The sequence below is a fragment of the Paralichthys olivaceus genome, chromosome 13 (genome assembly GCF_024713975.1).
Source record: "Paralichthys olivaceus isolate ysfri-2021 chromosome 13, ASM2471397v2, whole genome shotgun sequence".
Classification (NCBI taxonomy): Eukaryota; Metazoa; Chordata; class Actinopteri; order Pleuronectiformes; family Paralichthyidae; genus Paralichthys; species Paralichthys olivaceus.
The window spans coordinates 8,584,214-8,611,998 of NC_091105.1; the positions used below are offsets into that span (position 1 = coordinate 8,584,214).

General features: G+C 43.1%; 1 protein-coding gene across 7 annotated transcripts; it reads left to right on the forward strand.

Moving 5' to 3' along the window:
• Positions 1-5,842: 5,842 nt before the first annotated feature.
• Positions 5,843-27,208, forward strand: fam131bb (family with sequence similarity 131 member Bb). Of its 7 annotated transcripts, none has more exons than XM_069537035.1 (9): positions 5,843-6,047; positions 14,227-14,264; positions 16,604-16,639; positions 17,053-17,155; positions 18,842-19,063; positions 19,253-19,393; positions 20,568-20,881; positions 21,695-21,958; positions 23,205-27,208. In XM_069537035.1, exons 1-9 carry the CDS (start codon positions 6,020-6,022, stop codon positions 23,415-23,417), a joined length of 1,359 nt encoding a protein of 452 aa, XP_069393136.1. In that variant the 5' UTR covers positions 5,843-6,019; the 3' UTR covers positions 23,418-27,208. The 7 variants fall into 7 exon arrangements, with proteins under 7 accessions (XP_069393136.1, XP_069393138.1, XP_069393139.1 ...); XM_069537037.1 differs by having other exon boundaries at positions 17,053-17,146; positions 18,839-19,063; XM_069537034.1 differs by having other exon boundaries at positions 5,844-6,047; positions 18,839-19,063.
• The last annotated feature ends 577 nt before the right edge of the window (positions 27,209-27,785 follow it).

Genomic DNA, 27,785 nt, shown 5'->3' on the forward strand with positions numbered 1-27,785 from the left:
TACATTTTAATTTTGACTACAAATTAAAAAATTTAATTAAAGTGAGATTTCAAGCTAATTAAAGGTTTTACTTTGTGATATCGATATTTAATTCTGGGTTTAGAGATGAAAATTATCAGCAGTTAAAAAAAAAGTTAGTTTTCAACAAAAATGCAAAACATCTGATGGTTTCAGCTTCTCAGTTATGCGAGTTTGCTGCTTTTTGAATACCTTAGATGTATTTTTAAGGCAAAACAAATACTTTTACCCATTTTTTCTACATTTTATGTTTTGTTGAGCAAATGATTAAGTAATTGATATGAAGAAATATATAATATATAATATTAAGCAGATTAATCAAAAATAATAAATTAGAAGGTGTATATTATGTTATCATCTTTGTCATGCATTAGGCACTCAAATAAAGGCCTTTCAAATCTTCCACAGCAAGGGTGCCTTTGTGTATTTGCTTTTTTGTTTGAAAATTGATCAGACCTTGTGGAATTTTTTTACACATACGTTTCCAAAGAGACACACTCTTTTGATAATTGATTGTGAGATTGAATGAGAATGATGAAAGTAGATATGTATCGAGTGAATATGAGGTGAGTAATACATATGTACGTATGAGCGATTCACTGCAGTCTCACTGAAAGCGTCACACCCAGGTTGAGACACAGCAACTTAACTGAACTTGTGAAACGGTCTTGATGGAGTTCTGTTTCATTCAAACCTCTGCATTAGTAGTTGTGTAACCTGTTGTTGCCTGATTCATGCCTGTGAACTCCAGGGAGTGGTCAGTGGGGTCTTTGATAGCCCATTGTCCCACAAGGAATGTTTCCAGTCTCTCTCCACTTCCACTGGTATGAAAAAAATGTGTCAAGTTACCACTCAGAGTTTTCCACATCAACTCTGAGGGGGGAAACGTGCACCCCATCAATCTGGCTGCGGGTGACACAGCCGCTCGTCTGAGAGGAGGTCCATGTTTGTTTGTCATACTAGATTCCAGCTGATCCGTGTGATTACACATTCTGTTTGACCAGTGAGGGGATTAAGGAAGCTGAAGTGACATATGTGTAACATTCTTCTGTTCCCTTTTTCAGCCAGCTGCAAACACTGGCTGGTACCTTGATGTCTGGAGTTTGGAAAGTTTGGATCAGTTAAGGAGAAGGCAGCTCCAGGGTCCAGTCAGTCTGGAGGTATAAGACAAAAAACAAACAAAAAAAAGAAGCAGAAGGCCGTCAGAATCGCAGCCAGACAGCCTGGAATGCAGCCAAACCTTGGAATGAACAGTTCCTCTCCCCCTCCCTATCTAAAGCGCCATAATTCCCCCCCCCTCTCTCTCATGCTGCATTTTCCACCACTTTTCTCCCCCAATCGCTCTATTTCTCAGCTTGCCCTTCATACACAGCACATTTATTTCCCTTCCCATCTTTCTTTCCGCTCCTCCCTTTCCACCTCCCACTGCTTGTGTGAGTCAGTACCTGCTCACAATACCCCAGTGCTCAGAGTTAATATCCTCCTCTTGGATCATTTTCAATTCATACAGTGGTAGTCTCTCTCGCTCTTTCTCCCTCTCTCTCTCTCTGGACACATCACAAAGGGAGAGGGAGAATCCATTTGAATATAAGTTCAAGTTTTTAATAGCTCACACACACAAGCCAAGGTATTTGAAGGCTGCAGACTGTAAATTAATTATCTGTGCTCTGTCTGAACAGAATTAAAACACGGGTACTGCCGTCATTGTTAGACTGCAGTAATTCAGTCCCCCCAGCAGATGTCAGACTCAGACATATGACTGTGCCACACAAACCAGACTCAAAAGCCTTTAGGGAGGAAGGTTCCCCATGAATTTCAGACAGCAAGCAAATCCACTTCAGCTGGAGATGTGATGATAAAAAAACAGGAGGGTCTGTAAAGTGGAAACTTGTAAATACTGACAGGACATTAAAAAAACACTGATGGGCATGTTGAGGAGAACAGACACAGCTGAACACAGAAGCATCACTGAGGATAAACGGCGTGGCACTGGTGGTGGTCTAGACGCGGTGGGCTGGAGAGAAGAATGTAGGGTAATTGCAGGAGAGAATGAAAGAGAATTGTAAATAATAGAGGAGAGCTGGGAACTCCTCGTACGCAAGTTTTTTTTGTGTAAGTGCACAGACATCATGAGTGCAGAGGCTCCATACTATCAACAAACACACATATATACAACACACCCCCCAAAAAATATGTGTGACTGAGAAATTCAAGTCAGAAATCATACTCCACAGCAGCAACTAATAATAGACTTGAACTCCATCTCCCACTGGTTGAAATAAACCCTAATCACACAGGCATGACCACTAGAGATCACCTTATCAAAGACCGCCTCTTTTCAGAACAGCATTTCTATCTCTCGCTTGTTCCCACCCACCTCCTACGCCCTCTCCATCTTCAAAACAAGCCACTCACTATCAGTAATTCCCTTCCGTCTTGCTTTACCCCCTTCATCTTTTTCTCTCTCATCTTCTCTTGCCTCCATCCATTCCTCCTTCCTGACTTACAGTACATATTTCCTGTCCTTCTTGTTCACATGTGAAACCCAAAGAAAACCCAATCACACACACATACACCACGCTCTCCGTCATCTAGCTTGGTGGCTCCTAGGGCAGATGTGTAATGTGGTTCTAATTAACTCATAATAGTAGCACAGACCAGCTGCAGTAACATTTAGCAGAACAGAGAATAAATACAAAGCTGTAACTAGAAACTACAAGAACTCAGTAGATCTCATACCTCCACCAAGGCCCAACATTATCCTTATGAAACCACATTTAAATCAACTACGTTCGGGTTTTTATTTACATCTGCACCAAATTGCACTATAGTAACAATAGTTAGACTCATAAATATCATTCCCATAATATCTTTCATCAAGATCCATGAATTGTTACCTGAGGAATCAACGAAAATGTTGACAAAAGGTCCTCTATCTCGCAATGTTAGAGAAAGTCAAAAAAAAAATCCTGGATCCACCACCTGATCCGGATCCGCACCAAATTTCAATAGCTTGTTTCTTGACCCATACCACATCCTACCACCCACTTTCATGGTAGTCCTGTTTTTGCATAATCCTGCTAACTAACAGAGAAACATAGCTGAATGCAGAATTCAGTGGAGTGATTTAAATAGAGCCTGTTGGTAAATGCTCTATTCTTGAGTCTGAGGATTTTTTTTACAAAAATGCTGAGAAAACTTCTTGAAAGATGATGGAAACAGACATTTCTATTCATCAGCGCAGAACTTCTTTATAGTGCGAGATCGAGACACTATTAAAGCTGTTATTCATTATCCTTGAGCTACGTCCTACATAACATCCAGGAGCTGATAGACAGATAGTGACAGATAAATGAAAGTCACTGATTACAGGAATGAGATGTGTGTGTATATGTGTGTGAGCCCTCAAGATAATATTAATCAAGTGAGGTTGCATTTAAATTCAGTGCAACATCATCACCCCAGATAAGAAAACAAGAGATGTGTTGACAGGAACATAACGGAAGTCGTTTGTGACATGTGTTGCAAAGCGGATTGCATGTCTTGGTACACGCGTGTTTAAGGGTTAAACTAAAGAGCGGACCAAGATGGTGAGAGGTGGTCATCTCTCTGAATGGCTCATGTATCACAACTGGGATTAGTGTCAAGAGTTTCTTCCCTCTGTGTTTGACCTTGTCTAGCACTGATGATCTGATCTTATCATAGATCATCACTTTGTCACAGGTGTACTGTAGCTATATACATGAAGCATGTGACTGCTAGTAATAATTATGTTCATCATTGATACATCTGGATCATATGCTCAATTATTAAATTGATCATTTGTCCAACAAAACATCATGAAACACCTAAAAAATAAAAAATGCCAGTCACAATTTCTTCAACTCAAGGTGACATCATAAAAATGTCTTGTTTTATGGGACCAACAGTCCAAAACCAAATGATTTCATTGTATTGTCATGTTAAATATCTGTCAGTCGACTAGATGCGGCTCCAGCATGCGAATGTGTTTTGCGTCTCAGAAATCTGACCTAGTTTGTGCTGAGGGTTAAATATGTCCCACCTTTGAATCCAGAAGAAAAGGAGAACCAAACATAAACTATAATGGCAACATAAAGCGACACAGACACACAAAGATTAACGGAGGATTTCAGCAAAAAAATGCATGAATTACAACGAAGCTGTGTAAAGAGAGACTGACTGAAGCATTATAAAGACATCCGCGCTGAGCCTGACACCAAGCCATGGGCATATGTGGAGTGAATAGAGACCCAGAGAGGGAAACATGAGTATAAAGACAACAGACTGTGTTTGCTTCAGCAGTAATTACACACATCAGAGAGGAGTAGTGTATTTTATAAAAAATCAGGTTGAGGGTAAGTGAAGTGGCCTATAGCCACCAGAGAGAGCTCACATACAGTATATATATATCTATATCTCTATCTCTAGATAGATAGATAGATAGATAGATAGATAGATGGATAGATAGATACTTTATTGTCCCATTTGGTCCAAGGCCCAAGCTTGCAGGCAATTGTCTCTCTTCTCTCTGTCCCTTCTGAAGTGCTAATTTTTATTTTTCACGCCGATTCATCCCCACACATCTCTCGGCACATGACTCAACTGTTCTTTGCTTTCCTTCCCATCACTCCCCCCATCTGCCCATATCTTTTTTTCCCCTCCCGGTCCCTCCATCTGTCCTGCTTGAATTCTCTCTTTCTTCTTCCTTCAATGTGTGTAAACTCAACAAAAACATGAATGACCACAAATGTCCCCCCCGCCCCCGTCTCTCTCCACACATACCTCACTCTCTCACTGTCCAGACTGTGCTTGCATCCTTTCAAGGGCCAACACTTCTCGAAACAGCACACACACACATTTGTAATCAGCAAGGAGCGGGGCAGTGGTCTGCCCAGGCTTAGAGGAGTGATGGGAGTAAAAAAAATAGTTGATGTAAGACTACAAGTGATGGAGAAGGTGGAGGGTTGTGCTGTTAGAGTTATCAATACAAGTCAAATGAGAGGTTAAAGATAAAGGAGCCTCTTGTTTTTTCACCAGTGAAGGGAGGAAGATCTGTCCATGTCATTCACCTGTTTAGTTTTTAAAATTTTTTTGGTTTGAATTGTGAAGTTTTGGTGATCTTCTTCAGGGCGATCAGTGTGAGAGAGGGAGGAAGGAAGGGATAGAGGTGGGGGAGGAGGAGGTGAGTGATTGAGGGGGAGATGGAGAGGGGAGAGGCAAGAGGAAACCGCTGCAGTGTATTGTTAGGCTGAGCGCACACAGGAGAGGGAGACAGAGAGAGAATCCCCCATTTTAGCTCAACAATATTACAGCAGTGCAGAGATATCTACAACAATGGCAGCCCGGCACTCTCCGCACTGGGCTATTGATCTGCTATAGTGGCAACCCAATACACACACACACAGTCAATCTAATTGTTGTTTTAACCTCTCATTAGATCATTGCCTGTGGTTTGTTTATCCTTCTGGTTTACAAATGACCCAAACATGTAATCATTGTCAGTCTCAGTAACTCAGATTATTTAAATATATGAGCTGATTGCTGCAAAATAAGTACATCTGATATTACAGGTTTGATATTTGTGATATTGATACAAAATATAAAAAAAGAAATGTAAATGACATATCTGTGATAAATATCTATCTGATGGTTAGTAATGCCTCACATCTTTATTTAGTCCTAATCTTCTCCCCTCAGGCATACTGACTTACTAACCGGATCGCTTCTAAGACACTGCACCGGGGAGAGAGAGAGAGAGAGAGAGAGATGGAAAGGAGGGAGGGAGGTAGAGAGAGAGGGAGGGAGAGAGAGGGAGAGAGAGGGATCGAGCAAACGCAGGAGGGAGAGAGAAAAAGAGAGAGCACCGGAGAGCAAGAAAAAGAAGCTAAAGAGAAGGAGAGAGTCGCAGGAGGAAGAGGGAGAATGCACGGTGTCTGGGTTACACTTCCACGCTTGTATCCAGGGCCTTTGTGAATACACCATGGGATGCATCGGCTCCAGGAGACTGAGTAAGCTCCTCTTCCCTTCACTCGTTGCGGGCTAGAGAGGGGGGTGGGCTGAGGAGGAGGATGGGGAGGAGGAGGATGAGGGTCCTGCAGGAGCGAGGGTCTGTGTAGACATTGGGACCGGCTTTGTATGTGTGTGTGTGTGTGTGTGTGTGTGTGTGTCAGTGTGTGTGTGAGCGAGGTGTTTGCATCTACCTCATTGCAGTGTACGAGCAAGCTGTGAATGTATGGTAACACAGGCTGTATATGCAGTGTACAGGCAATATGTCAGAGGCAATATATGTAGAAATGTGCTACTGAGTGTGTGTGGCGTCCCCCCACCTCCCCCTCCCATCCCTTGATTTATGATGCTGTTTGTCAGTATGTATATGTGTGTGAGTAGGAGGTAGAGAGGGATGAGAGAGAGAGAGAGGCGGGAGATGGGAATGCTGTAATAGTGCTTATTTATAGGGCGGCATGGCTTGGAGAAAGAGAGGAGAAGGAGAAGGGGGATAATGCCATTGTCAGGGGCGGTTTCACAGTTTATTATTTGCATGAATAACAGGGAAAGAGGGGGGGGGGGGATAAAGAAACAAGCAGCCGAGCAAGAATTTTGATGCAGGCAGGCAGGGAGGAGGAGGGGAGGAGGGGAGACGGACGGACGGCGATGGAGAGAGGGCAGAGGGAGGGGCAAATACGTGCAGGCGAGGGTGTGTGGGTTGGATGAGAGTTTGCAGGTGAGGACGCTCCTGGATAAACCCTCACATGACATGTTAGGTAAACCAGGACTGCTGCTAAGTGGGGGATAGACTGTGTGGGGAGGAGCTGTATGAATAATCATTTTGTCTAATCAAGCAATCAATGAAAAGGATTGAAATATGTTCCAGTGCAAATTCAGGTCCTGCACGTCTTCCTATGTAGCTTGAATCACAGTCAAGGTAAAAATAAACACAGACTTCCGCTGGTGTTAAATATTAATGTGCCACTTCAGCTACTTAAACATATTTAATGGCAAAAACATCAGTGTGAACACATTCTCAGCAACACCCTGAAGAAAACATAACCTCTACAGGGGTCATTGCCGCCAAAACCAGGTTACAGACAGGATCTCGAGTCTGCTTCTGCGAGTCCGCTCAATGTAAATTCTTGATGAAGAGGATTTTAAAAATATCCAGACTGTGGAAGTGCAGGAGGAAGAGTACTACTCGACACAGTTAGGAAGGCAGGCAGGTGTGAACTGAATAAAGCAGAGGCAGCTCGGGCTCGTTGCAGAGCAAGAACAGGAGGCCGGGATCCTTCTGTCAACACTGAGGTCAAGACAGGAGAGGCGACGTGCCCGGCAACTCCAGCTGCTGGAAATAATGGGATTGAAGCAGACACACGGCTTTGGAAAGCATTCATCACATGAATGCTGATGCTCATTTTCATACTGGTGATCCCAGATGTTTACCAATCCAATAAGGCTGCTCGACTAACAGGAGTCACATTTTCTAATCGGAGATAAAGAGCTGTGATAAAAGGTGAAGTGCACATGCAAAGTGCACTGCATGCTGTAAGTCCCACGTAGTAAAGATTGTACATCTTTTTGCAGATGCTATTCTAAGCTGTGTGCAACATAATCCAACATGAACGCTTAAACAAACAGCACCTAAGTGAAGGGAAGCTCACGCGTTTTCAAGCAGCTCGTGTGCCTGACTTTGTGATTCCCCTCGTGAGCGATGGGAATCAGCAGCAGTCGTGCTCATGTAGAGGCGTGGTTGTGTTTATCCTGGGTGAGAATGGCTTTCGTGTGTGCTATTGATCTGCCTTCTCAACTGCAGTCTACACTGCCAAGCAGAGATCAACAGGAGGAGCAGCAGGCGGCAGGACTGGATCTGCCTTTACACAGGAGTAGCCCCTGATGCATCTGTCTGCCCTCTGGTAACACAATCTCATCCTATCTGCGAGTGTGCTCCGTGGCCAGGCTCAGATATCCATTTGCAGAATCGTATATTATCAATCTGTAATATGTCTGTACCACATGGGAAGAAACGTTGCTGTGTTTTACAAATCATAGGTAATATGACACTGAGGTAGTATAGTGGCATCTTTCTGGTAGTAGCAATATTTATATCAACTTGTATCATCCTTCTTTTCTTCTTCACTATCCCAGGTCTTTTTCACATACGTGACAAACATTTTTGAAGATATTTAGTACTAATCATAAAAAATAAATCTTTATTATCCCTGTAAAGACAAAACATCACCCATGATTCGTATCTCAGTTGCCTCTGCCAAGGATATTATGTTGTCATCTGCATTGTTTGTTTGATAGTTTGCAAGATTATGTAAAAACTACTGGACTGATTTCCATGAAATTGTATGAGTCAAGGAAGAATCCATGCAATTTTGAAAAATGCCATATTTCACAGCATTAAAGAAAGTGAAAAGAATACCTTGACCCAGCCCTTGATTCACACCCAAATCTTCTAGGTTCCTCCCTTAACCATTCTGCATCCTTCCACCAAGTTTTGTTGTTATCCGTCCAGAAGGTTTTATGTAATCCTGCTGACTAACAGACAAACATACAAAAAAAAACTAATGCAGATGAAAACATCTCCTTGTAGGAGGTAATAACTCATGTATCGTGATAAAATCATGCAAATAAGAATTTACTGAAAATCAACTCCTTATCCTCGCAGAGTAGGCAGAGTGTTTGTCTATGTTGATATTGTTTTAAACTGACAGACTAGGACAAACATCTGGTTTAGCCCCTCACTCCCTCTGTCAGTGCAGGAGTCAGGTGACGATAGACATTGATTGATGTACAGGAGATGAGATGTCTGCATCCATCACCCTCTCAGAGAGCGAAGGCCTTGAGCTGCAGTCGATGGGAGGTGCACACAATAATGACAAACAATATTTTTTTCTTTGTGAATCACAGTGTTGGTTGCACATAATTTACATGTGCTTCATCTAGAGCAGACTCCCATTGCCACGATATTAATCACATTTTAGATGCATAGTTTTAATTTTACTTTTAGCCATAAATGTGCTGAAAGCTTTACACCACAAGCATTTTTCTGTATCCGGTGACCAGGCTGCACCACAGCTGTGAACACTGGAAACATTAATCAGTGGATAATATGGGGCGTTGTGTACAATGTGGATATAGATGCAGTGGTTCAGGCTGCAGGAGTGAAATTCCTCATATGAATGTGGGAAATTATGACAATTCACCTGTTTGTGCAGCTTGAAACCCCCCCCCCCCCTCTATATTAGCTTTACTCAGATGCTATACTGCTGATACACAATTAACTCTTAGCAGGGTTACAAAATAACTACCCAACTGATTTCCTTGAAACTTGGTGTAGGAATGTGATATGGGTTAGGGTGCAGATATGGATCAGGGGATGGATCCAGAAGTGTTTTTCAAGATTTCTGTTAACTTCCCAGAGGATAATTAATGGATCTTGATTAATTTTTATTTATTTATTTATCATGTTTATGAAACTGAGATTTATGAGCGTGTGTAATATGGTGCAGATCCAAATAAAAATCTGGATCCAGTGAATTTAAGCATAAGTTTCATAAGGGGAAAGTTGGAGGAGGTATGTGCTCTACTGAGTGCCACAGTTTTGGTACACTATTGGTAGTAATGTTCATGTATGTGTGGCTGTAATGTCCCACGTGTACATAATGTATGTTTATGCATCCTCCTATGAATGACCTCTAGTTTACCCCACACTCTTGCTGCTATATTTACTTTATGTGCACAGGCCAATGTGCGTGAATATACCGTCATGTATGCACCACTGTAGCCTCACCGCTTTGCTTCCACTACTGCAGTAGAGAGGGATTCCCTGCTATCGAATTGAAATTTAAAAAACACTTACACCCTCAATGCACAATGCACCTGTACATATTCAGTCACCATCTCAGGGGTTTGCCAGTTTGACGTCTGCCTGTAAACTGGCGAGCGTGGCAGACTGAGGCGGGGGCTGATTGATTGGCTTCTGTCCAGGCTGGAGAAGCCTTGTGCACACGAACACATTCAAGGTGAATGACTCAGTGATGTAGTGCCTCACAGACGTGGTAGGACCTGATGACCCTTACCTGTGTGAGTGTGTTAGGGCATGTGTGCACATCCTCCCAAGGACTCCTGTGTAGCACATACTGTGCAGCATCAGGTTCTTACCTACAGATTTATGTGCGTGAGTGTGTCATATTCTCTAATGAGTGCTGTTATGGTTTGCCTGGTCCTGGACATCCAGGTAAAAGCCTGGATCATTATAGGCAGGGAGCTCATTAAAAGGTTTATGGTTGTGTATGTGTGCATGTCCTTGTGCTCGTCATTTTCTGCCTGCACGAGTGTGTGGCAGATCAGAAGTAAGAGGCCTGTGTGTGGGCACATGATGGCAGTCATTTCTGTAAACAGTGTGACTCAGCCACAGAGTGAGTTATGAAATTGAAACATAATGCTGTGAAAGAGAGAACTTCTTCTCTACTATTTGATCGTTGTGTGTGTCTGTGTAAGTGTGAGAATCTATGGTCATTTGGGTATGTGCTCAGCATTGGTGTGCGACCAGCACTGATCGTCTCAGTGTTATCTGCAGCTACTAACCACTGCGCTGATAAAGAAAAAAGGCCATGTTCTCAAAGACAGGAAGTGTCCTTTGAATATCAAAGAGCAAGAAAATAAAGATGTGCTGCACACAAAGTGCTATCTGCACTTAGCTGGTTGATTTCCTCCAGTGCTGCTGGTTCTCTTCGCCTCATCTTCACAGAATGGATAACAAGCCAACTGCAATTTTCCATTTCAGGTCCAAATGATTATTATATATTTAGCAGGCCATTAGGATGTTTGTGGGGTTGATCAAGTTTATGATGCTGAGATGTAGCAGCCTGTGCCTTTATCCTACATACTGTAGGTATTTATTTACCTAAAGACCTGCACAGGGTGACAGCCACATTCATGCCTGTAGACATTTCTGTTAATTGCAGAAACTCACGCCGGGCTTGAGTGTCTCAGTGAATCAGAGCCCCTGCATGTTTGTCTATTATACCCCGAGATAAACTTAACTCCATCTCCTCTCCCAACCATCAGGGCTTAGGTCCTCAGCTGTGTTCTTGCTGAACTCTGGAGCTCAGACACCCAGCATCTGCTCATATTGCTGCAAGAGCACTGCTATCCAAACCAGTACCCCATCGTGGCAACCAGCCTCACTGCAGCTGTCACAGTAAACAAGCACCGAGACTCCTGGTCCCTCGCAGTTATCATGCTGCAGGGCCATGGGAGTGCAAAAAAAAAAGAAAAGACAGATGACGCTCAAAAGCTTCCCACTTCAGTGGGAGCCGTCAGGCCGCTACAGTCAGAGCTGGACTTGACAGTGCAGCCGCTGCAGATCTTGTGGTGGTTCGTTACGCATGGCTGCACTGCTCCCTCTTTTTCCATCTCCCCACCCACCCCCTCATCCTCCTCGCTCCTTCTCCTCGGCTGAGCTAAGCCTGGCTCCCCTATGACCGCAGGGTGGCATCCAGCGCGGTGCCCCGTGTGTGTGCGAGGGAGGAGGCAGAGCGCCAGAGGAGGAAAAGCTGGCTCGGAGCTCCGGTCATGTGCTCTGTTGTTGCTGTTTCCTCAAGGAGGGATGCCTGCCTGCCTTCTCGAGAGCAGAATTACGCATTTGCTTTGAGTGCTCCTGCTCAAGAGCATCCCCTACCTGATTTCCAAAATACTGAGTGTGCCAAGACTTCAGAAACCACTGAGATAGTGACAGCTGACCCATCATCTTTAGTGATATTCTGATGAAACACAGCACGATCCAAGCCCTTGTGGCTCACTTCTGCAGCACAGAATCTCATATGAGGGTCACAGCAGTAGATATACACACAGCTACAAAGGTACACACTCTTGTTAATGCTTCTGGTGCATTGCCATGTTAAGGCTGGAGGGCGTCCAAGTGGTAGTTTGTGCAGCTGCAGTCCAGACAACTCTTGAGCCATATTATGATTCATGTTGGGGGGGAAGTGACTGCTAATCTACTAATTGGCCAAATGAGGCAGAGGAATGGCGAGGAGGGAGATACTGAGAAACAGAGGAAGAGAGCGAATGGCATGGTGTGTGTCCGTGCGCATTATATGGAATGTTGCTGCAGGCCTATGATGTATGTGGGTGTTGCGTTCATGTATAGTTTGTGTTTGCGGGGCAGATTTTTTTTTTTCTCAACCCAGATGAGAAAGAAATCTGGGACACTCTCACTCCCGCCCCGGCAGAAAATGATACGTCTCTCTTACTAACTGATATCAAACAATAAGTAACCATCTCACACCACATGCCACAGTGCCAGATATCAAACACGCCTGACTAATCCTTCTGAGGTCGCACAGAGTTCATTTCAGACAGTGAATGTCATGCCTGAATAGAAATACGTCCATCCCGGAGCAAAAATGACAAACCCTGATGCAGAGTAGTGTCTGTGCTTCGACAGCATTGGGGCTCTCCTTCAGCCGATCCAGAGTATTTTCTTTTCGAGGAATGTCTTGTTCAGTTGAAGAAGAGTGTATTTGCAGTGGAGCCGGGAATAAAGTCAATAGCTACACTGTTAGTGCCCTAAAACACGTTAAAGGAAAAAAATAAAGCTACACTGACTTCAGAGCCAAGTATAAAAACATCTCCAGCATCTTTTCCAACTTGTCTTGTAAATACACAATTTCCAAACTCCATGCCCCAATTTTCTGACGCAAGTTTTGTCCTGCAATACCAGGTTAAAGTCCCAGCAGAGCTACAGAGGACATTGAGCATCTGTTTTTTTTCATGCTGCATAGCTCTCCCCGTGACTACCAAATTGACTTTGACACATAAAATCAGTGGAGAGTCCCTTTAAGGTAGATTTACCCCGGCAATGTACAACCAAGCAGCTATTTATACGTACAGTAACTTCATGTACTTTCTGTGGTAATGTCCGGGAAATACGAGCTAACTACAGAAGAAATGCAAAAAGTGGTTGAGTGAAACTGGGTCAAACTAAACAGGAAATAAAACGCTCAGCAAAAAAAGGCATTAGGAAACAGTATTAACTGTACAAATAAAGAAAGACTGCTTCCATCTGTAGTCGGCACACACTTCCCCGCACAAGTAAAGAGGGTCAATTTTTGGAATGAGGACTGTCCCTTGTCTCCTGCCCTTGCTGTGATCTGATGTGACTGGATGGAGTTCAGTGGGAAGGGTAATATCTGAGAGCCCAACAGAGACGGAGTCAAGCTGATGTTTCTGAATCACTGGGTCAGTGGGTCAGAGGCATCACTGGACGTCCGGAGTGCCAACAACTCCATGTTCCTCGGAGCTCCAGAGGAATTGCTCCTGATTGCCAAATGCAGCGGTGAAAATAAACCTGATTGGCTCAGCAACACACACACACATACACACACAGGCACGCGGTGCTGACACAGGAGCAAGCCCCTCAGAGACTTGCACACAGGGAGCACAGACCCTCCGATACAGAGAGCAGGCACCTAGAGACTGAAGCTGTGTTTAACCTCCATTACCAGTACAGTCGATCTAATTAAACCAGTGTTTTAATTAGGATTTGGACAGCCGGGGAGGAGGAGGGATAATAATGTTCATTTATCCAACAAGGAGTGTGTATTTAACATGATTGGGTGGATGGTTTGTGCATGATCGGCTACTAAGTTTCAGCAGTGCATTATTATAAGAATTGTGCAGGTGTAGAGGAGGTTTAATAAGCAGAAAAGGATGAAATTAGCACTTAGGCTCCATCGATGGTGACAATGGGAATTCATGCTCTGGAGTTAAAGGCCTTGGTAGTGATGTTGAGGAAAAGCCTTTAACGGAAACATTCAAATAGAATGGTTAGGGTGGACCGCCTTGTCTTTTAACCTATGACCTTAGAATCCTCACTATGTGGATGGGTGTTGTCTAATCTTAACAAAATATTATTTATATTATTTTAAGCACAAACCTTTAATTATCACATTATAAAAGGGTTAGTAATATGTGTATAACACACAATAGATTTCATGATGAAACCTAATTCACTAAGTAAAGAAAATACTCAACAAGAGAGAAAATACTTCATGAATGATTGGATCAGTGAACGCTATGTAAAAGAAAGGCTCCTTGTTTGTTTTGATTCTATAAACTGATATTTCTTCTCTGTCTCTCTCTGTTTGTCTGTGTCCCTCCCTTCCTTCCCCCTGCTTTCAGCGGGAGATGCCGTGCCGGTCCAGAAGGATGGGGAGCAGGTAAGTCTTCAGCGACCCCCCCTGGCTCGCCACCCTTGTTGACTTCCTGTGACAGTGGACTCTTGCCACTCCACCAGAGGAACCAACATGGCGGCTGGTTGAAAACCAGTTTGACAGAGCAGCTACATGGTGAGCTGCTGCTTTTAAAGCAGCAAAACCCCACTAGCTCTCTGTAACTCAAGGTGCTTGTGCTGGTAGAGTAGCGGAGCAGCAGAGGTCATTTCCGTGTCAGTCGCTCAACTTCCACTACACTGACCCCGTCGCTGATGGGGTGGCGTAGCTGGTGTCGCTGGCTCATCGCTGTGGCTTTTACATCTGTTGCTCGATGTCCATCTGGCAGAGTCACTGCTCAGTGCTGGTTCAAAGCAAAACAGCAGAGGCATCACTCCCTCTTTCTCCAACTCCTCACACCATTAATATATCCTCCTCATCTCTCCTCTCCTCTCACTGATCCCTCTAAGACAGGACACAGGAGAGGAAACCATTTTGGACTAAAATGTTGAGAACTCGACTTCTCCACTAAATGCACTGTGGACTGATGCCATCATTTATTTATGCATCATGCCCCAGAATGCCCTTCAGTCCTATGGAGAGAGAGGAAAAAATGAAAATAAAATAAAAATAAACACACACACACACACACACACACACACACACACACACACACACACACACACACACACACACACACACACACAAGAAAAGCTGCTTGAAGGAACCCGGCTCTACCACTCAAGTGTGTTGAATTTCTCATCACACCCACGTGGGAGAGAGGAAGGAAGAAAGTGAGGAAGATGAGTGCAGAGAGGGAGGAGGTGGGAGCAAAGAATAGAATAACAAGAAAAAGAAGGAGTGAAGAAAAGAACGGAAGGAGGCTGATATCGATTAACATGAATTATCTGGATACATGCTGCATGTAGCTGATGGAGATAGTGAACACTGCCCTGTAGTCTCTCCTCCTCATTAGGTCATTCAGTATTAAATTACCTTCTCTCCATTTTGCAGTGTTGACTCGCAGTGGACTGATGTACAGTTTTAAATTTCAAGTTGTAGTTATGTATCTTATTTCCCATTTGAACGGCTCTGATGTAATTCAGAGTGAAATATTATATTTTGTTTACCACATTTATTGTAAGATTTTAAAACAATATTTCAGCCTAGAAATATTATTCATTATTCATTATACATATTAAATCTAGCTCTGTGACCCACAGCTACAATGAGAAATTGCTGCCTACAAATTGAGGCATTGATAACAATACAGCAGAGGAGCACTCAGAGAGTTCATACCTCATACCAAGGCCAAACACTCCCCTTATGAAACCACATTTAAATTCACTAGATCCAGATTTTTATTTGGATCTGCACCAAATTGCAGAAACTCATAAACATCAGTCCCCTCAACATGCCAGATCATCCTTCCAGCAAGTTGAATGGTAATCTGTCCATTAGTTTGTGCAAAATAATGAATAACTAACAGACAAACCAAATGGAAACATAACCTCCTTGGTGGAGGTAATAATATAACAACCATTATAATGAGAATTTTTTCAACATCTTGCTGGTACTTAAAAGTAAGTGTGATATTTGAATTTGTTATCATAGCTTAAGTGCTACAGGAAATAGTTTTAGGAAACATTCATATTTGCTTTCTTGCAGAGTTGATGAAGAGATCCAGTGTTATTTTTCCCTTTATGTTTATTTACTCATTTCTTTTTTTTTTGAGCCTCAACTGTCTATTCACATCGGCAGGAAGGTGAAAACACTTCAGCACAGCAACTAACCCACCGATGTCCCCGCTTTCGTTAGTGTCAGTCCAGCTGATAGAGAGATGTGGTGTGGCAGAGGCTGCTGCTTATCTGCTCCGTCCCCCAGCATCTGCCTCCACACACACACACACACCCCTCTTCCCCCTGTTAGCCTCAGTCCCCTGTCTGTCTGCAGCATCAGATACCGTACGAAGTCTCTCTCTCTATCACACGCTGGCTTTCACTGTTTTTGGTTGCACATGTAACCAGAGTGGAGACTCATTAATCTGTAGCATATTCACTCTGCTCTACATAAATAAGCAAATATAAACTGATCCCTGTTTAATCCCCTCCCTTCTCCCTGTCATTCTGGTCCTCGACTCTTGCCTTTCCTCGTTCGTGGAAAATCTGTTTGTCTCTTCTTTTTTCCTCTGCTTTTTTTTTTCTTCTTCCTCTGCATGTTCAACATGTGCCCCCCCCCACCTCTCTTTTGTCTTCTCCCACGTGCCCCTTCCATGCACGTCAATGTTCTCTGTCCTGTCACTCTTACTCTTTCCCCCATCCCTCTGTCCTCCTATTTCTCTTCCTCAGCATGGACGTTCAGAATTTTCATGGGAAGGAATCAATGTAAGTGTTGTGACACCATTCCTTCATCTACTACTTTTATTTCTCTCTCTGTTTGTTTTGATTTAACTCACCCTTTGGCAAACGGCTCTCTCCCCCTCATGACCTCCCTCCACCTTGGCTTTACACTCGATCTCTATCGGTTGTGATGGCAGTGGTGTACGGTAGTGAGCACAATTAGAATCCCTTAATGGTACAGAATTTAAAATGAAGCCTACACCGTAACTTGGAATCAGGATCTGGGTAATGCAGATTTGATCTTTTGTATTAACTCAACATCTCCATCACTTCTCCTCTCCACTCACCCCTCTCACACACACTGTCTCAACGTCTTTCTGTGCCCTGTCGCACCTGCCATACTATCTTTTTCTCCACACTTTTCCCCTCCTCCATTCCTCTCTCTTCTCTCCCTCTAGCTGTCTATGGAAGACACCACGTCAATCCTCCCGAGGCTCAAGAGGAACTCAAATGCCTACGGCATTGGGGCACTGGCTAAGTCTTCTCTGTCAGGTGTGTCAGGTGTGTGTCTGTGCTGTAACTGGTAAATCGACCCCATGTTGGCTCCCTCCTCAGTGGGAGCCGGAGTCAGCATGGTACCCAAAACGGGTTCCCCTGTATCACTTCCTCTTCACGCTGCGATAACACTCGTCAATGGCTCCTCGTGAGTCATTGACAGAATGAATTCCAACACAACACACACAACACACACAACACACACATGCTAAGTGCATCATCATACAGCTTGTTGCTCTGAGAGAAGGTGAGTGGTGAGTGGGAAGTGTAGTTTTTTATGTTAAGTGGTTGTGAAGTTGTGGTGTCCTGAAGAAGTATTAGTATTGATGTTTTAACTGTGTAAAGTACTGTGTTTAACAGAGTTGAGTACAGTGTAGTGGAGTGTTTCTTTTAGTGCAGTGTCTTTGGTTGAATCCAGCCGTTTTGTGCAGTGCAGTTTATTTGAGTGCAGTGACATGTTTTGCGGTACAGTGCAGTGAAGTGCAGCTGCTGCACTGGGTGGTGTGCAACTGCTTTGTCCTATTATTTATTCCTGTAATTTATTCATAAATCTCATCACCATGCGCCACGATCAGAGAGAATCAAACAACCAGGGATTTACAGTATGTGTCATCGTATATTGGTCACATGAGAAATGGAAAACAGCCATTATGCATCAGACATCAGCCGGTATTTGCTTGGTAGCAATAGACTATAGAAATGTTCATTCTGCAGTGATTTCATGGGTCAAGTTCTCAGACAGACAATGAGGAGAAAGAGCAGGTTTTTGTTCTTTTGCTTATCCAGTGCAGTTTAGCTGAGGCGTGAAAGCTATCATGTCAACAAGGCAACCTCTCATTACTCATGCCACACAGCCACCTCACCCCAATTAACTCGCTCCTTCCCATCATGCACCTATGTCAGACTAGACACATCCACTCCTCTCCCCTCCCCCATGTAGCATTAACAGGTGACAGCTTAGTCTCATTAGACACATGGATGTCATCCCCACAACCATTAAGTGATTCTTATAATCCATGTTCATAAAGATCATAATTAAAACACAGGCCTCTGAATAGCAGGATTCGACTGATATGGATTTTTTTTAAATACAGGCTTAGCTTCATTTAAGCCAGTAGATAATGTTTTATGTCAGTATTCAATATATTAAAGAAAAATTTATTTTTGAAATTTATTCAAAACCAAAATTACAAAATGGGACAGTCCCCTAATGACACTCATGCAACATAATCTAATAATTATAATGATATTCACGCATTGGTGAAAATGTAATCGGATCCAGTTTAGGTCAAGCACTATGGCAATTATTAATAATACAATAACAATGCAAAGAAATGACCTGCATCAGGAGGTCAACACTGACTGCCTATTATATCATCCACTGCTAAACCTGTTTATCAGTCCAACCCTGCTGCATTTTCAAATGACCATTTACCATCACGGCTCCCATGACCAAAAAGTAATATACTCTTGATAATAACATGGTAATGTCTTGTCCACTCTTTCTTTCTCTCTGCCCATTTTCTATCCACACCACTTCCTCTCCAATCTCTTCACCATCCATGCTCGAAATTCATCCCCTCATCTAATCACACTTGTATCACCCTCTAATCTTTCACCTCCCCTACTCAAATCCCCCCCCCCATTGCCATACATCCCATTCTCCCATTGTATTTTATTTACGACCAGGAGTGAGCCGCACCATGAAGGAAAGAGTGACGAAGCCCACAGCCATGGCTCAGGGTCGCGTCGCCCACATGATCGAGTGGCAGAACTGGGGCATGTCGACGGTGGGTGCAGGGGGCATCCCCCAGGCCCGGATCACCACCCAGGAGCGGGAAAAGGAGCGGCGGCTGGAGAACGACGCTTACAGTGACCTCAGCGATGGAGAGAAGGAGGCCCGTTTTGCTGCGGGTCCGTAAACACACACTCAGACACACAGGGAGACACGAGGTCAGGCACTCCACAGAGTCTGTTAACTGACATCAGCAGAATTACGTGCTCATCACCTCACCATGTGGGATTCAAACCAGTTTTCAGCCAATTAAACATGATGCAGGTTCTCACACTGATCCTGACCTGTCCTCTGAATCCTCACCTCAGGTATCCTGCAGCAGTTTGCGATCTCAGAGGCAACACTTCTAGCCTGGTCATCGATGGATGGAGAGAGTCCGCGGTCGGGATCAAACCAGGGCAGTGTGGCTCATCTGAGCGAGGTCAACCAGGAGAGCATCACAAGTCGAGGTAAAGGACTACAAACATGACTACAAACATGACTTCAAACATGACTACAAACATGACTACAAACATGACTACAAACATGACTACAAACATGACCACAAACATGACTACAAACATGGCTGCAACTAGTGGTTTGTGTTGCAAAATCTTATAAACAGTTTTTAATATATAAATTAATAAAGGATTATTATTATCATTTACTTTTATAATTGTAGAATTCTGACTTTTTATATGTCCCACTGCAAATTAAAGTCTTGCATTCAGTTCTTATCTCACTGATGTTTGTTCAAGTATTATTTTGTTCTGGTTGTAATCAGTTATTTGATGCTAGAAAAATGTGGTGAAACATCATGATTGACAGCTGAGACTAACTTGAGACTGGTTGAGGGCGTGTATCTGCAGGACCTCGTTACCACGGTTCCATTCCTCGATCGCCCTTGTGCAGACTCTGGCTGCAAATTCACAAGATGGTGGATAGCAGCGTTCGTATCTAGATGGTTGGACTGTTGGAAGCTCAACCATCTAACTGCATCTATTCAGAGCAAAGTATAGTAAGCACAGTTATATGGAGGTTTTTAGTCCACAGATGCTGTTTTCTCCATGAAAACATTTTCTCAGTAATAATCAGTTCTTAGTCGGTGTTAAACTTTCTTAAGGGTAAGACGCTTCAATAATGCATTTGCATCAAATTATCTTATATTTTCTATAAGCAAATAATCTTTTAGCACAATTTATACTCTTCTCTTGTGAGAAAGACAAACCGCACAAAATCAAAGCTTTATCTGCATCTTGCAGTTTGACATGAGTGATTAACAAACAGTGTAGGGTTTGCCAGAGAGTTTCTGTCATAACTCTTAATCTGCCAGAGTGGAGACTTTTTTTTGTTTGTCAGCATTTTAGTTTTTGGATCTGGATTCCAGTCAAACCTTTTTTCATCAGGACTGATATGAGCTAAAATTCAGTGATTAGTGCTTAAACTCTCCTTAACCACATCCAAGGATGTGGTATGGGTCAGGGAAGAACCCATTAAATCTGGGGGCTGATCCAGGATTATTTTTTATTCACTTTAGGCTGCTTTTTGACGGTTCCACCAATTTCCCAAGGAATAATTAATGGATCTTGATGAAAGTAAAGTAAGAGTATCACAGCAGCAACTGCATTTTTCATTTATTTCCAGATCAGATATTGCACCACTCGTCAGCGGAGGTGTGGCCTCACACGTACGTCTCCCAGGGCCACTACTGCCTCTCCTCCTCAGACGCCTGGGAGCCAATCAACAACGACCCCTCTGTCGTGGCATCTCCCCCCGCCGGCTCCTACGTCACTGAAGGGTACGACGGGCAGGCGACCACTCACTTCCTGTCGCAGCAGCAGCAGCAGCAACAGCAGCAGTTCACCCTCCAGCAGCAGAATCAACTACAGCAGCTGCAGCAGATCCAACAGATCCAGCACTACCAGCAGCAGCAGCTCCTGCAGTATCAGCAACAACAGGTGATCGACTGAGAGCCCCAGTTCTATGACTGAATATTTGGGTTCAGCTGCAGTGAGATGCTACTGTAGATGTAATTGAGATTTAGTGTGTGAGCACATTCACTGTTGCTCTCTCTGAGCCGCTCCAATAAAGAGTAAACATTTGAGCACCGGAGAGGGTTTCAGTCGCAGGATTTCAAATGTTCAGAGCGGAGACAGATTCTGTGAAGATATTGTCTCCGTCTGTCGAGTAAAAACATATTTATTCACACTTCACATGCTCCTCTGTGTCCTCGGATATCTCTGTAACTTCTGGAGTTGTTGAACAATTTAAAATCAACAAGATAAACTTAGTCACACTCTGCTTTGACAAACCCTGTGAAAATGCAATTCACCCAAAGAAATGTGAAATTTCTCAGGTGCTAATTACAGGGGAAAGTGTGTTTTAATGTGAATGTTCCACTTAATTAAACCCCACTCGCTGTCTCAGAGTACGTCCTTTAGTCACATTCTAAAATGCAATAAATTGAAATGATGAGCCTTGATCTCTTCTATCCTGTAAATCAAAAAGAGCTACTTAACTGCTCATGTGCTCAAAGAGAGAAATACTGATCGCAGCACGGTTAGGAAATGCTTCAAAGTTAATGTGACACTGGATTGGCTTTCTGGGTTTTTTTCTCAACTGCCAACACCGAGAAGTGTATTTAGACAAAAGCTTGACATTGTGCCGCCTCTGACATGACAGTGTGATATTGAAGACTTGATTTGACAGCTCTATCTTCTCCCCCTTACTGTTCACTCTCTCTGATCGCTCTCTCCTCCCTATGTCTCTAGTCTCTGGAGCACCGGCTGCACAGCGCCAACCACTCTTTGCAAGCAACGCCCAACAGCACCATCCACAGTCTGGTCCATACCGTTCACCCTCCACTGGTCGATCTGTGGAACACAGGGCAGATGGACGCCTATCAGACGGAGGCCGGCGGCTACATGGGCGTGGCGGCGGTGGTGGAACCGAGCCTCTGTGTCCCATCTGGAGACGACATGGTGGGAACAGAACACTCCCCGCTACTGGAGCAGCAGGAGGAGGAGGATGTCAAGGTGAGGTGGACGTGGAGTTCGATTACATAAAATTACATCTTCAGGGATTTATGTTTGAACTGGGAAGTGCTGAGCAAGCACTGTGGAGAAACTTACTGTCAGTTTTATTCCATTAAACACAAATCATTTTCCCTCATCATACTTCATCATACTTCTCATTTCTCTAATTATTCTGTGAGTTTTAGTGATTAATGTCTATCCTCTAGACATGGGTTGGTTTTATTTGGTGCCAGCTGAAATGATTAGTTCATTACCTCTCCCTCCTCAAACATGAGGATCTGCAGCTTTTGCTTGATTCTGATCATTGTACATCTTTGACTTTTGAGCAGCCGGCTGGACAAAAGAAAACATTTGAAGACAGGAGTTTAGGCGTTTTTTTAGACGAACAATGAATCAATTAATCTAAGAAAATACCACAAAAATCAATACCTTCAATGAGAGTTTTGTAGCTGTAGAAAGATATTAACTAGTAAACTTAACCTTTCTGGCCAGGACCTTTATTTAAAGGGAGATTTCACCAGTTTCCAAGCCTGTGAAAACAGTTGTGTAATATCTTTTGTTGGTTTGAGAGAAAACTTATAAACCTTGGCTCAACCTTGAGATTTATTTTCACTGAATGCCTGAGTTAAAAAGTGGAGGTGCTGGGTTTAAAACATTTGGAAGCACAGGTGATGTAATGAAAAGTGCAAATGAGTTGCGTTATGGAAACTGTGAAATGTTTGTTGACATTGTTTATCTAGATGCAACACTAACTCACTATAGTACCCCTTAAAAGCACAAAACTACAAGTTTTATATGTCCCCTTCATTTGATTTCCCAACATGATAGCACATGAATGTTTTAACGTTTTAGCTGCTGACTCTTTAATCTTGGATATTGTAGAGTCCTGAACGCAACAAGAAAGAAACTCATCACATCTAAGTTCAGTCTTCACCTTGGAAACAGTAGTTTCATAAGAAAAGGGTGGATTAGCAAATATTAGCTAAATGTTTTTTCCATAGATATCACAAAACTAGAAACTGTCCCGACTGAAGCTTGCATCACCATATAACTGATTTAATTAATGGAACAAAATTAAAAAAAGATGCAATGAGTGAATGTGAAGATTCACTCTGCAGGAAGCTTGAATTCTTCTACCTGGATGAGAAATCAGTCATTGTTATTGTTATTGTTAACTACTCACATAGTTAACTGGTCTTCAAGCTGTGGTCAAACTAAACCTGCTGTGTGTGTCTGTCCTGACCAGGAGGAGGAGGTGACACTGTGCTTGGAGCCTGAGTCGGCCACATTGACTCCGCCCACGCAACAAGGGAATGCCTCTGGAGGCAGTAGTCCGGGGCAACCGCCAGCAGAGCCAATCACAGAGCGGAAGGCCTCCGATGTCACCTCAGGCCTCATTCAGACGCTCGAGGAGAAAGAGGAGGAGGAGGGGCTGGCCGCTTCCATGGCAACCAACTGAGTTCCCGGCTGTCAAGAGACTCCTTATTACAAACTGACCGGGAGTCAGCGAGGAATGAGCGTAATAATACAACATATATCTATTAATCTGTTCCTTTTCAGGTATCACCAACACAACTTTTTGGTTGCAAGATGAACTCTTGGAAAATGGTGAGAGACAGATGTGGAAGTGGACTCGTAGTGAGACATGAGCTGATGCAACAAAGGACACCTATTTATTTGTAAGCCTTACATCCCAAAGGTAAATGAAGAGAGGATGGAGAAACTGAAGAAGTAGAAGAAGAGGAGGAGGAGGAGGAGAACTGACAGAGACATTTCCATCAGGGAAACGAAAAACCAGGCTGAGATGAAGAGGAGGGGAACAGAAACATGCATGCTTTTTATGAAGACAAGCAACTTGACCCTGTCATCATCTTATAATGATAATGAAAAATCTACCATTATGAAACATTATAATAATAAGAATAATTTTGTAATGAAGAAAAAAAAAAGCATAAGAAAAAGCTATGTATAAGCGTATGATAAGATTTAATAGTTTTCCTATGGGAGAACTACTCTGTTTACAGCTGTTACTCAACATACAGTATTAGACAGTGTTTAACCAAATCAATTTCCCTGTTGCATCTGACACACACAGTGTACTTTTTCACATCAATTTCACTTCTAATTTAAGTAGACTCAGAACATGTCTGCATTTCAGTGAAATGCAGTTTAACCCTCCAAAATAAATTCTTCTATGATGTTGTGGCACCAGGGTGCCTGAGGCACAACCCAGGGACAGGCCTGTCCTGCTGACTGCACACACTGAACACTGCACAGAAAAGGATTGTACTGTAAGATAGTGTGCTTCCTACTCTGTCTCTTTGTATGCATGTTTCTTCAGAATACTATGGAGTACCTGTCCTATACAGCACTGTATAGACTTTGCACTGAACCGTAGTATCCCAGGTGGGGCCACAGTGGACCCGCAGTGGGCTCGAGTGGAGAAATAAAAAAAGACAGAGCTGCATAAGCGAATCTCTTTTTTGCACTGATGCAATCCAACAGATCAGAGGTTGCCTTTTGGACTGTTGCCGTTACCCAGTTCCCACTCTGAAAGCTTTCAGCACCACCGACAACCAAAACCGAGCCACTTAACAACACAGATCCTCAACTGCTTTCTTTTCCACAGACGTACAGTAGTTGCGATAAATTGAAGATGATAACCACTGTTTTTTTGAATGTACTGGGAGACGGATGACAGTACACACATGAGAGTCAATTTCTGATGTCTCCTCGCTGTGGAGAGGGAATCAAACACTTTCCTAAGAAAAGCGGAACATCTTTTGAATATGTTTTGGAGATGGATACACTGCTGGTGCACCTAGACCACCACACACTCCAACACACACACACACACACACACACACACAAAACACACATGCACGTGCATCGTCACAGGTCACTTTTGAGGACATACCATAGACTTGCATTAATCTCCTGGAGTCTCACCCTAATGTTCACCACATCCACTACTTTCCTAACCCTAACCTTTGACCTCAGCTTTTTTCTTTTTGTCCCCAGTGAACTGTCTGAATATTGTCTCCAAAGGTCGCCTGTGACACAGACACACAACACACAAATATCTGAATTGTAACCAGCAATAGGCAGACACAACACTGGCTTCCCAACAGCCCAGTGTCGGCTCTGTCGTATAGATGTAAATAGTCTGAGTATATAAAAGTCGCCTCTCGCTCACAGTCACAACTGTTCTACTACAGTATGATTTCTTTATTTTTTTACACCTCTCAGTCCCAATTGATATTTGGGATTGCAAGGACCTAATTTTATTTTTTATTTTTCAATGAAATGTAGGAAAGTTTGTGTTGTAAATAGAGCGATCACTCAACACTAGAAAGTGTTTTAACCTTGGGAATCAGTCAGCGGGGGAGGGGGTGCAACGTACAGCGGTAGGTCTGAGATCATGGGGGGAAATGGCGGCCCCCGTGTGCTGCTCAATCTGCCAATCAGGGAATAGAAGAGAAGCCGCTGGGCTGAACACTACAGAGCCGAAGAGATCGGTGTCTTCCTGCTCATCGTGATTACTGTGAAGCAGCTGCCTGGAGTGATAGTGATTTTACTGATTTTATGAGGAAGCATGTTTTTTCTTTATTTTTGTGTTTTTTGGTTTCTTTATTTTTTCCGCCTGAGGAAGAATGGGTGTTTTCTAGGCGAGGCGGAGTTCAACAAAGACAGAGAACAAAGTGGACTTTTCTGTGCATGTCTCACCGACGAACTTTACAACAATACACAACCACTGTTTTCATTGGGGTTTTCCCTGTCGGGGGGGAAGCGCCTTCTCCTCTCACTTGATGATTGTGTGAGAAACTTTGAAGGTGAAAAAAAAAATGGTTTATTGACTTGAATGAACTTATTTATTAATTGCTTCTTTATGCAATGTCGGGGGGGCAATGTTTATTTTTCTACTAACTTGCTGAAATCCCCTCCAGTGTAAGTTAGAATAGGTGTCATGGTTGTAAAGCCGTCTGGTGGTGATGTAGTTTTGAGCACTTTACACAATGAAAACAAAAAGACGCCTGGGTTGGAGAACGGAGACGGATTGTTTGGCAGCTCTCATTGACAATAAATCTATCGTCATTTTACTTCACATCACGAATCCTGGTTTAGATTTTAAAATAACCCACGAGGGCTCAAAACTGCAAACAGAATGTCTTTACACGATGGCACATATTCATTTATTTATTGAGGAATTACTTGGTTGGGGAGGAATAATGTGACAGCTTGTACAGTCTTTTAATTTCTTGTAGATACCAACCCTTCTGGGAGCAGTTTTCTTTTTCTTTATGAGTCTCGGTTTTTAAAGGCGTAATGTGCTGGAAAGATTATTGCTTTATATGTTCAATGTTTGCTAAAAACAAACACTGGTTCACAAAGAAATGTGCATGGACTCGATTAAACCAGCTTTTTCTTTTCTTTTCTATTTTTATGTTTTATCAGAAATCTCAATGAATGAATAAACTAATAACAAGAAGCCAAATATATTTCTGTGGATGTTAAGGTTTACTGATCACGTCTTTGTTAAAAGTGACTGGTTTGCAGTTGAGTTCCTCTTTTTTTTTTGTATGATTCTACTGCCATCTTCCAAGGGTTACGGTAACTTGTCTGCAGGCATGATGCTCAAAAATCTGCTTCTGGTCCTCCGCTCTTTTCTCCTCGCCTCCTCTGTCTTTCTATCTCTTTGTATCTGTTCTGTATATTTGTGTGTGTCTCTATGTCCGTCTGTCTGTCAGTGTACAGTAAGTTGTCTGCTGTCTTAAATGGAAGAATCACTGCCTAAAAGAAAAAAGACAATAACTGAAGTTTTCACCTCGACCAAAGGGGATTTGAAGCAATCAGACATGTAAAGTAGATTTAATTTGGAAGTGTGCTGCAAAAAAACAACAACAATTACCCGCTGTATAAAATGCTGTATGGAATTGGATGGCGTTTGTAAAAGTCTGTATGAAATCGGGTTTATTTGTTTGAGATGAGGCAGTGTGGCTGGTGATGCCAGTGTACTCTCCTAACACTCACACCTATGCATGCTTGTTGGATGACTGTCACAGGATGGTTCTTTAATGTGGTTCCCTCTCTCTCTCTCTAAATCTCTCTCTTCTGTCAACAACTCTCTTCCTTTTCCTTCTTTTTCCTGCACGACAGAACCTCCTACACCCCCCTCCCCTCCTTTACCTGTCTCCTCTTCTTTTCCTCCGGTGGAGAAAGAGCAAATAAACAAATCAGCAAACAGCTTTTCTTGTGCGTATGAGTGGATCTTTCTCACAAAATGTAAATAATTACATTCCTCCTCCCCACACGCACACACACACACATTTGGTGGCAGCCGGTGCATCTGGCCAGCTCATTGGTGATTTTCAGGCACAACAGGCATCACCAAGGAGCCGGCAGCAGCAGCAGCGTAATCCAGCCTGTTAACGTTTTCCAAATAACGCTCCTCTCTGGTCCTCATCAGGATTATTTTATGACAGATTCTCAGAGACGGGCCTGCTATTGGATGAGCGGACAGTTTGCTCCATCTCATACAGAACCACACTGTTGACCTTCACAGGACAAACCTGTTTTATGTTAACACTGGTTTGCTGTCACTATAATGGTGGTCTCTATCGTATTGAGACTATCTCTCCACTCTTACATCTTTCACATATTTGGGGGAATAATCCCTCTGCTGTCTATGGTTTACCCATAAAACACCTGTGTTGGCATAAAACCACTCAATGGTTGGATTCACTCTGAGAACTAAGGTTACAAGGTAACCGAGCGATATTAAAGGGATAGTTCACCCAAAAATTAAAATTCACAGATTGACTGGGGG